The sequence below is a fragment of the Chiloscyllium plagiosum genome, chromosome 31, assembly GCF_004010195.1.
Source record: "Chiloscyllium plagiosum isolate BGI_BamShark_2017 chromosome 31, ASM401019v2, whole genome shotgun sequence".
NCBI classification, from domain to species: domain Eukaryota; kingdom Metazoa; phylum Chordata; class Chondrichthyes; order Orectolobiformes; family Hemiscylliidae; genus Chiloscyllium; species Chiloscyllium plagiosum.
The window spans coordinates 27712589-27724185 of NC_057740.1; the positions used below are offsets into that span (position 1 = coordinate 27712589).

The following is an 11597-nucleotide window of genomic DNA, read 5'->3' on the forward strand; positions in this document are numbered from 1 at the left end:
TGAGTATCACTGAATGGAGGCCAGAGGTAACCAAACTACATCAAATACTATACAGAATAGTGCAACTGTTTCAGGAATAGCAGGCAACCATCACTCTCATGTGAAAAATAAGCCAACCATATCAGTGTCGGGTCAGAATTCCAGACCAACTTGATCTGTTGAGGGTGGAGAGGAAATAGTGATAATGATGTTAATGACAATGACTACAATGTAAATAATTAAAATATGAATTGCTGAGATTATTTAAACCAAGTAAGAAACTTGGAGAAGATAGTGGAAAATAGTGGACCTGATAAAGAGCAGCGCTCCGAAAGCTAGTGCTTCCAATTAAACTTGTTGGACTATAACCTGGTATTGAGTGATTTATTTTAACTTTGTACACCCCAGTCCAACACCGGCATCTCCGAATCGTATCAGTGGTTGTAGTTCTCTCTAGTGCAGGGGACGGTGAAGGGACTACAAAGACCAGCATGCAGCGCGGCACCGCGCATGCGTGCTGTCGCGGGGCAGGCTGGGTGCTGGCTTGTCCTTGTCGAGCTGCGGGTCGGTTACTCAGGCAGAGGCCTCGCGTTGCACTATGTTCACCGCTGCTGTCCGCTCTATCGTCCGTCCTGACAGACTGCACCTGCTCCGGCAGGGGTTACTCATCAGGTGCTATGCCGAAGCGGCGACGTCCTCAGCTAACAAGATGTCTTTTACATTCGCCTCCCCCACCGAGGTAAGGCCCGGGGCCTAACGCCGCCATTCCCAGCTCCGGGGCTGCAGGCAGCGAATGCGGACAACTTCGGTCAAGCACGAGCTTCGCTTTTACTTCTCTATTATTGTGGCAAAGTGTCTCTTCTCGCCGTGTTAGGCAGGTTTGGCTTCTTGGGGAAGTGAGCAAACTGCAGTCTACTGCCGCCTGTCCTATTTCCAACAGACAGGGGCAACTCAGTTCGGATAAACATGACCAAAAACACACAAACTTTCCTCCGGTCATCTCCTCGGCCTTCTGCTCCTGTGAAAACAGAATCTCTTAGTTCTGGTGTCATCCATGCATCATTCTGGTGACTGTCCTTTTCATAATTGCATACATTACATCTAAGTGCAGCCTAACCAATATTCCACACAGGTTCTCCATGAGCTTTCTACTGTTAAATTTTGACTTTCTGGAAATAGTATTAGTGCTTGGGTTTTTTTTTAAATTAAACTCGTTCTGCATTTGCAATCTGCATCTGTACCCTTGAATCATTTGGTGTTTGATTCTACGCAGGCTGCGTCCAAGCAACATGTGGCTTGCTTAATCTGCTAACAAAATACACAACATAATACTTATTCAGATTTAACTGAATTTGCCCTTTCTGACAGCTTATTTATTAATGTCATGTATGTAATAGTCCAAAGGAGGCCATTTGATGTATCAAGTCCACCCTGACTCTAGAGTAATCCAGTCTTTCTTATTCCACTGTTCCCTTGCCATAATCCTGAAGTTTTTTCATCAACTGTCTGTCTAATTTTCTTATGCAATCATTTGATGTTCCTATTCCACAGTCATTGCAGGCATAAAGCTAACTTTTGCCTCAAAAGTAAACTACTTGTTCTTGTGCACCTTGTCTTAAAGCTCCTAGTTTGTGGCTTTTACCCATAACTGAGATTATAATTTATAGTTTCATCAGTCTCTCTCAAATCTCCCCTTCATTTTTCCTAGCAGAGCAAGCTCAGCTCCTCAAACTTAACCTTGGAGCTAAAATCATTCATGGAAATATTCTAGTAACTCTAATCCTTTAGTGGTGGAGAATCTGGAGACAGCCAAGGTGAGGACTTCAAATGCTTTACATGCAGGGATACAAACTGAGTGCTCATAAAATTCATGAATATGCATTATACAGTATATAAAAAGAGGGGGTCATAGCTAGATGCAGTACTCTAGTTTTGGCCACAACAGAACATTTTTAAAGGTTTAGCTAAATTTCTCTGCTTTGTACAGTCTTTTAAGAAATGTAAGATCATGTGCTTTGTTAACTACTTACTGAAGATGCCTTTGACCTTTAAAGATTGATGCATGTGAGCCCCAGGTTCGTCTATCCCAGCTCACTTTTTAAAACATTTCCAAACATTTTCCCCTGACTGTTGCTCCATATTTTGGCTTCGAACTATCACAACTCTTCAGCTGGCTTTGGGTAGTGAATATTGGAGGGAGAGAAGGGGCTCCTCCATTGCTGCCTTGAAACTCCTGACCTCCAACGTTTCCTCTGCTAGTTCATTCCATATGTGCACCACCAATAAAGGCAAGCATACCAAATGCCTTTGCAATCCTATCCACCTGTGACTCTACTTTCAAAGAACAATGAACCTGGACTCCAAGGTCTTTGTTCAGCAACACTCCCCAGGACATTACCATTAAGTGTATAAGTCCTGCTCTGATTTGCCTTTCTAAAACGCAGCACCTAATTTTTCTAAATTAAACTGCTATTCCTCAGCCTATTGGCCCATCTGATTAAGATGCTATTTTATTCTGAGGTAACCTTTGCTGTCCATTACACCTCTAATTTTGGTGTCATCTGCAAACTTACTAACCATACATACCTCTTATGTTCACATCCAGATCATTTATGTAAATGACAAAAAGCAGTAGACTCAGCACCAATCCTTGTGGCGCACCACTAGGCACAGGCCTCCAGTCTGAAAAGTAGCCTCCAATACCTCTGTCTTCTACCTTCCAGCCAGTTCTGTATCTAAATAGCTAGTTCTGTCTCTAATTGGTGTGATCTAACCTTGCTAACCAGCCTACCATGAGGAACTTGTTGCACACCTTACTATAGTCCAAATAGATTGCATCCATTGCTTTGCCCTCATTAATCCTCTTTGCTGTTTTAAAAGTCATCTTCCACTTATCTGCCCTTTTTGCTAGTCTTGACTGTCTTGTCAACTTGTCTTCAATGTGAGCTTTGCCTGCAAGTTTAGTATCAGCAACAGATTTTAAAACTTTACATTCTTTTCTGATTTCCAAGACGTTCGTGTATTAAAAGCAGCAATCCTAGCACTGACCTTTGGAGAACACCACTGTTTGTCTACCATCCTGTTATCTGGGAAGAAAAATCATCGTGTCACTTTTTGCTGCTTTATTTTCTTCAGTCAATTTTTAAATTCAAGTTGATAGTGACCCGCAATTTTTTGTTAACCAGCTGTTGTGTGGTACTTTGTCAGATTTCATTTAGGTAACATGCATTGCATTCGCCTCTCAATCTTCTTTGAACTTTTTGCTGGAATTACAATTAAATTAGTCAAGCTCAATCTGTCAACCTATGGTGGCTCTCCTGAGTTAACTTGAATCTATCCCAGTTCTGATACTACTTTGATTATTGTCTCTAAAACCCTTCCTGTTAATATTATTATTGCTGTTGAATCATTGACCTGTAACTAATGGAATGCCCTTAAACATTTCTTTTCCAATTTTCAATCCTCCGGCACCCACTCATATTTCTTTCTATTCATCATATGACCTAATTTTTTTATTCATTTGTAGGATGTGGGTGTCGCTGGGTGGCCAGCATTTATTGCCCATCCCTAATTGCCCTTTAAGGTGGTAATGAGCTGCTGCCTTGAACTGCTGCAGTCCACCTCCTGTGGGTTGATCCACAATGCATTGGGGTAGGAATTCCATGATTTTGACCCAGTGACAGTGAAGCAACGGCAATATATTTCCAAGTTAGGATGGTGACTGGCTTGGAGGGGAACTTGAAGTGCGTAAGTTGTGAAGTCGAAACTGATCCCAGCCCTATTCCTGTGGAACACTATTGCCCACTTTTTTGCTCACATTTCCCTATCTTGATTCTACTTGTTCACTTATTGTTTCCTGACCCTGACCGTCTTTTCATCATCCAATCTGTCCACATCTCCATACCGCATCAGATAGCTTGAGGGATCCCTGTTTCTTTGCTTTCTGTTTCAGTTCTGTGCAGGTCCTTTCTGTAACCTTTTTGTTCCAGTGCATTGCTAATTGTTGGTGTCATTTCCTTCTCTCTTGGAATCATTAACTCTGCTTCCAAGTTCTGCTTTTTTCCCATCCATATATTTCACTTCTGAGACTATACTTGCTTGACTTCTTGGCCTATCTCCCGAAATGGGGGAAATCAACTAGTACCCATTCTAAACCCACTAATCCCTGTAGCAGCTTTGGTTTCAAGTCCTCCCATCCATCCTGCTTTTGTATTCACAGTACCTGTATTAGAGTCATAGAATCAATACAGTTCAGAAGGGGCCCATTCAGCCCTTTGATCTATACCACCAAAAATATTATTACCTACACTAGTCCTACTTTCCCATATTAGGTCCATAACCTTGAATGTTATGACACTTCAAATGTTGGTCAGCATTGAGTATAGGAGTTGGAATGTCATGTTGTGGTTGTACAAAACATTGGTTAGGCCACTATTAGAATACTGTATTCAATTCTGGTCACCTTGCTCTTGGAAAGATGTGAAATTTGAAAGGGTGGAGAGAACATTTACAAAGGTTTTGCAGAAGTTGAAAGTTTGAGCTCTAGGGAGAGGCTGAATAGGCTGGGGCTATTTTTCCTGCAACGTTGGAGGCTGAGGGCTGACCTTTTATAGAGATTTTTAAAATCATAAGGGGCATGGGTTGGGTGAATAATCATTGTCTTTTCTCCATGGTAGGGGAGTCCAAAACTAGAAGGCATAGGTTTAAGGTGGGAGGGGAAACATTCAAAAGGGATGTACAGAGCAACTTTTTCACGCAGAAGGTGGTGCATGTGTGGCATGAGCTGCCAGACGAAGTGGTGGAGGCTGGTACAATTACAATATTTAAAAGACATCTGGATGGGTATATGAGTAGGAAGGGTTTGGAGGGATATGGACCAAATGCTGAAAAATGGGACCGGGTTAATTTTGAACATCTGGTCAGCAAGGAGAAGTTGGACTGGAGGGTCTGTTTCCAGGCTGTCCCAACTCTAAGACACTATGTCCCTGTTGCGTCTGAGGTAGCCACTCCTTTACCAGTGTTTCTGATATGCCTTCTTATTTTCCACAATGGAAATTCCTGATGGAGTCCTTGACCTTTCCATTCTATTCTTAGACCTGCTCTTACTGCTTCCCCTTTCTCTCCCAGAACTATGGTAGTGTTCTGTATGTCATCACTTTCCACCCACCAGCCTCCATGCTCAAGAGGTAATCCTCTATTTTCCTTGTCAAATGTTGATGTACCTGATTTTTTTTTCCTGCATTGAAGGATGCAGGACCCTCTTAGTGGTCATTTTTGTGGACAGGACTTGGGTGTTCTGCAAAGTGGTGACTCAGCCAGTGTTTTTCCTCCACAATGTAGAGACCATATTGTGAACAGTGAATACAATAGACTAAATTAAATGAAGTACAGGTAAATAGCTGCTTTACTTGAAAGGCATGTCTGGAGCCTTGAATGGTGAGGACAGAGGACATAAATGAGCAGGTATTCGTGATGGTTGATCCCTCTACAAGCTATACCTTAATTGGTCAATGCAGTCAAACGCATCCTGTCCAGGCACCAGTGATCCTGTGGGCTTGTTCAAATAGCCTTTTTTTCAAGGGATTCCAATACCTCCCAAAAATCATTTACCTGCACTTCACTTCTTTGCAAACAGTATTGGCAGTGTGACTTCAGTTTTTCAGCTAAGCAAGTCTACTTGTTTTATGATCCTTTTTTGCTGATGGACTTTAATTTCTAAATCCATTAAATATATTTTCAGAACAGCATAGATTGTTTCAGTGGTACTGGTTGTATTCTTGTGCCTCGCAAGTGATTGTTTTTCATTTCCGAACTTACTGAATATCTGTGGAACAGTTGATGCCTGGTCTTGATTTTGTCTTTGTGATCGCTGTGCATACGTTTCCAGGAATGGTATTGGGGAAAATTAGCTAATGACATGATAAACTATTATCTCTATATTTCTCTTTTTAAAAAGAATTATCATTGTTACATTTCAGTTAATTGTTCAACACTAATATTTTTATACTTAACCAGAAATTACCTTAGAATAGACTGAAGATAGAATTCTATGGCTTTTATAACATTTATGCCTTATGAAAAATGTTTCAGTTCAATATTCTTGTGATTAATATGATTCTAGTAAATGATTTGTGTTGAGGCTTGTGCGACAGTCTTCATGGCTATTTTGTTGTTTGTTCTTAGGTGTTTTATAATGAAGCCAACGTGAAACAAGTTGATGTTCCAACACTGACCGGAAGTTTTGGTATTCTTCCTGCCCACGTACCCACGTTACAAGTGTTAAAACCAGGAATCGTAACAGTGTATGATGAAGAAGGTGCACAGACAAAGTATTTTGGTATGTCAATTCCTATATATATATATATAGTAGGGTAATTTGAAAATGAAATTTCATAATTGAGAACTTTTAAGTGCAACTGCAGTAATTTCTGCTGTTGGCTGTGTAAACTGTAGACAATTAACACTGATTTTATTTGCAGCAGATGAGCAGCAGTATAATGAAGGATTTTTGTTGCTAATGTTGATCCTTTTCACACTGATACCTTCTGCAACCTGAACAGTGCCTGCTCTTGTACAGCGTGCAGTTTGATTGCTAGCTGGGATTCCTGAACTAATAGAAAAGCTTTCAGTTATAAGGACAAATATTTATATCTCAAGTTTAATGAAAAAGAATCAAATGGAATGAATAAACATCTTTTTCAAATGTGTAACTAGTTTGACAATTATTCTATATTAGAATAGAAACAATAAATTCAGAAAATAAAAGCATAATGTGAAAGCAGTTTTAAAAATAAAATTCAGAAAATAAAACTTTAGCTTAAATATAACCGTTGTTATCTCAGGAGTTGTGTACTTGGATCTACACAACATTTAGAAGTCCAAATTTACTCATTTTAGCCAATTGTGTTCTTTGGTAGCAAGATATAATGGAAGAATTGTGTCAGTGCAATTCTCTTCCATTGGATTATAGATATAACAGCACAGATTGATGTCCTTTGGCCTATGCTTATGGCTGTTTTGTTGAAGATGTTTGGAATAGTTTTCATGCCCCTTCCTTTTACCTTTTTTTTCAAATCCTAATCCATTTGCCTTTTGAGCAATGTTGAATACTGCTTTAATAGCAATTTGTCATTATGTACTCTATTATGAAAGTCTAAAGTTCCCTCCCAAGCAGTCATGATCAAGTGCTGCTGCAATGCAGAGTATCAGTTTGTATGTAAACTTTGCATGCAACCATAGAATTGTAACACCACTGTTTTTGAATTTGACTAATGACTTGTTGCAGACCAGTAAGTGTACAATACAACATCTTTTATTCTTAAAATGTGAGACCTTTAATATAGGTCTTTTCTATGATTTTAAATTATCTGCCTTTAGGTATTGTTTTCGTTTCTAAAATTCATTATTGTGGCAGGAAACATTTTTTGCAATTTTTATTTCTCTAAGCTTGTCCAACTTAATGTTTCTATATCCAGTTTTCAAACATTTATTTACTGTTTTTTGATTATTTGAGCAATTAAATCATCTTATTATGCAGTTGTTGCCTTCAGTTAACCTAAGAGTGTTTTTCCCTTTGTACCGGGACTTGACAAAGTTGGGTGATGAGCTGTAATTTTGGGGTTGCGAGCTCCGAGGCAGCAGTATCTGCCATGAAGCTCTGAGTGATTATAACAGATGTGCTCCTTCTCTACCGTCTGCACTTAGCTGCCTCCTTCCACCAGCTTTCTCTCTCCTTTGTATACCCTGGTCCCTTCTCTCAGTTCTCTCCCAATTCCCCTCATCACTCGGTCATGACAATTTTCAAGCCTTGAAATGAGGTTACAGTGGGAGTATGTTTGGGAAGCACTGCTTTGTTTTTTAAAAGACATCTGGTTGCAGTAAAGTAGAATAGTAGTCTAGGAAATAAATGGTCATTTTCTTTATTCTTTTAAGATGTGGGTGTCACTAGCAAGGCAGGCATCTGTACCACATACCTAATTCCAGTAAAGGCTTGCTGGGTCATTTCAGAGCATAGTTAGAGTCAGTCGCATTACTGTTGTTCTGCAGTCACCTTTTAATCTGATCAGGTAAGGATGCCAGATTTCCTTCCCTAAAGAACATTAGCCAACCAAATGGATTTTCACCACAATTAATAGCTTCATGTTTACAATTGGTGAAATTAATGTTCAATTCCAGAATTATTTAAAATTAAGTTCCACTAGCTGCTGTGACCTAGCATTAGTCCTTGCCTATGAATTGCTCGTACTCTGCCATTTTCACAAAGACCACTTCTACAATTCTCTGCTTTTGTTTCTTAACTCATGCCCAGTTTTTTAACCTGAAATTGCAAAATAAGTAAACTTGAATTAATTTATTTCACTCAAGTTTGAGTTTGGAAATGCTGAAAAGATGGTGATGCCTGATTCCATTCAAAGGTTGTGAAGCAGTGTGAGAATGAGGACCTTAGTGACAGGCAGAAAGCTGATATGGGACTAAGTATGACATCACTTGATGAAGGAGCAGCGCTTCAAAAGCTTATAAATAAACCTTTTGGACCATAACCCGGTGTCATGTGACTTCTGACTTTGTCCACCCCAGTCCAACGCTGGCATCTCCACATCAATATTTTCAGAGAGCGCTGCCATTCTACTCTGGTTGAACCTAACCTTATGGTATTAGTTTGTCGTCTTAAAACCCATGACAGTGTAAAGTGCTGTTTGAAATGGCAGGTATTTAATTCAGAATAATAATTCAGTGATGTGGTTAAAAATATATGCCATACTAGGCTCAAAAAGCATGAAAACAAGCTGAAGTCCTGAGCTGAAAGAGGAATGTCAAGTGAAATGTACTAGAAATTATCAAGGTAGATTAGAACAGATTAGAGTTTTTACACAATTGAAATTTGTTGTTTACTGGTTTCTAGTGAGCAGTGGTTCTGTGACAGTGAATGCAGACTCATCTGTTCAGCTCCTGGCTGAAGAAGCTGCAGCTCTAGATGAATTAGACGTAACAGTAAGTATAAATTTGTATTTTAATTAGGATTGAAAATGTAATTTGAACTGGTTTGATAATGTTATATGCACTGCTCACAACTTGAGCTTTTATTGTGTGATTCAAGATTGTCTTGACCAACTTGGTCATTTGTAATTTGTATTGCCATTGGCCAGTGCTTACCTAACTCATGCTTGTTCATTGATTTGAGACATTTCTCAGAAAAGTGTTAATGAATTTAAGTACAAGTTTGGTTTTTCCTAGTGTATGAGCTACTTGATTTGTTTGGTTGGTGTTTCTTTCTGTCCTGTCTGTTGTACTGCATGTTGTCAGCTTAATCCTAAATGGAAGTTCTGCTCATCCATGCCATTTAGCAACCTCAAAGCTCCTTTCAAATTTATAACATTTATGCTAATAGAGGCAGCTTTCCCTGTTATTAAATGTGCTTTTAGATAGTTTTAGTCATCTGTTCAGGTATGTTACGACACGGAAGTATGTAGGACTTGAAGCCAAATCGCCTGCTCGAGAGGTCCATTGCCACTATGCCACTGTGAAGTTATTTCGTGCTGTGGGATTGTAACTTTCCTATGGTGGCTGGATTTCTAAGAATAAGTACTGTAATGGGAGTTCCAGGAAGACAGCTCAATAGCTATTGCAGAGGTAATTGTTGAAGAATTATCCCCCTTATCACCGTGTTGCAAGTAACGACCCCCTCTCCCTGAAAGCTAGAACTCCTCACTAGCAGCCAAATAAGAGAAATAGGCAACAAAAAGGCCCTCCCTCCTCTTGAATGCTAGAATTCAATCAGTTTGAAAGAAATCAGAACAAAATCTCAACCGGTATGCAGTACTAAGGATCATGAAACTGACTGTTCAGCTATCAATGTTAATCCTGCTGGTAACCTCCACTGCAACAGACATGATATTCGACTATCCACTCCTGGCTAACAATTCATAAACCAATTTGTATATCTTCTTTAACTTGTATCTTTTTGGGCTGTTGTCCTCTTATTTCTGTGTGTTATATTACTAGTTCTTCTCTCATAGTAATTAATAAGCTGTTTATTAATTCAAAAGACTTGGTTAAATTAGCTTTTTTTAAACAGAAGTTCATTTGGATCTGGAAAGAAGTGTTCCTTGATTTAAATTAATGCTATCGCAACCAACCAAGGGAGTGGGGTGAATAAAGTAGGGAAACTAGTTCACCATTCTTCCCTGAAGCTTAACGTTCTGAGCTATCCTTTCTGGAACTGTAATGAATTGGGGGACCTTGCCAACATAGAATACAATAATAATATCAGGACTAAAATTGTGTATAAATCCACTTTTCTTATCTGTCCTCTGATTGCTTTGTTCTTGAAAAGTCTATTAGTCTTGCTGTTGATAACACTAAATATTCAAAGCGTTCCAGGCAAAAATATTTCAAAGATTCTCAATTGATATATCTTGCATCATTTCCACTCCCAATGGCCTTGCAACTTGTGTTGTTAATAACTTTTACTCTATCACAGATTTTTCTTTTTTACTTCTTTCCCAAAGCCTTCCCTTTCACTTGCTTAGAACCTATTACATTCCTAACTTTTCCCAGATCTGATGTAAGTGACCTGTTCAATTGGGGGTGGTTAGGCTGATTAGCTGGTTTGCCAATAGGCTGAGGTCACCATGAAGATCCCATTTTCTCAACCTTGCCCTTTATGTGAAGTGTAGTAGCCTTTGGGTTAAAGTCACCACTAATCCTCTCTTTCTAATGACCAGTCTTATGGTCCTCTGGGACTATGGTGACTTTACTTTTTGATGTATTTAGAGGAAGGTATTGATAGTTTTATTTACTACTGTCAGTCCATGTTTGACACCAAAATGTTTTTAAAACCCTTATGTAAGTAATGCAGTTTAGTATTGGCACTGTATAATGTTCCAACCTCCACTTTTGATGAGAATTATTTCAGTTAAATTAAATTTAGTTAAAACAATATGGCAAAAATTTTTGGAGAAACTCTTATAAAACTAGAGGTCTTATAAAATATTACTGTGCCTAACTTTCATTGAGAATTTGGATGATAGTGCTTTGCTTTTTGTTGTTATATAAACCACTACGTTAGTAGTTTAAATTTGTTCTCTAGCTTTATTGACCAACAGATATCACTTTTATAAGGGAAACTTGGCTGATTTTCACCCCCATAACACTGGGAAGAATCAGATATTTGTAACACTTCGCATGAGACATCAGACCTCATTTGTTGGTCTGTTTGAACATAAATCTTTCGCAAATTTTAGTCAGTGCTGCGATTATTTTTAAGGAAGCTTTTCTTGCGATATATGTTGAATGTGTTGCTGGAAAAGGGCAGCAGGTTAGGCAGCATCCAAGGAACAGGAGAATCGACGTTTCGGGCATGAGCCCTTCTTCAGGAATGAGGAAAGTGTGTCCAGCGGGCTAAAATAAAAGGGAGGAGGGACTTGGGGGGAGGGGCTTTGGAAATGCGATAGGTGGAAGGAGGTCAAGGTGGACGTTTCGGCATGAGCCCTTCTTCAGGAATGAGGAAAGTGTGTCCAGCGGGCTAAAATAAAAGGGAGGAGGGACTTGGGGGGAGGGGCTTTGGAAATGCGATAGGTGGAAGGAGGTCAAGGTGAGGGTGATAGGCCGGAGTGGGG

General features: G+C 39.4%; 1 protein-coding gene across 1 annotated transcript in view; it reads left to right on the forward strand.

Moving 5' to 3' along the window:
- Nucleotides 1–452: 452 nt before the first annotated feature.
- Nucleotides 453–11597, forward strand: part of atp5f1d (ATP synthase F1 subunit delta) — a 21508-nt gene continuing 10363 nt past the window's right edge. Inside the window, exons 1-3 of the mRNA XM_043721248.1 lie at nt 453–718; nt 6163–6316; nt 8882–8970. Coding sequence (XP_043577183.1) covers nt 578–718; nt 6163–6316; nt 8882–8970 — 384 coding nt within the window. The 5' untranslated portion in view covers nt 453–577. The remainder of the gene's footprint in view (nt 719–6162; nt 6317–8881; nt 8971–11597) is intronic.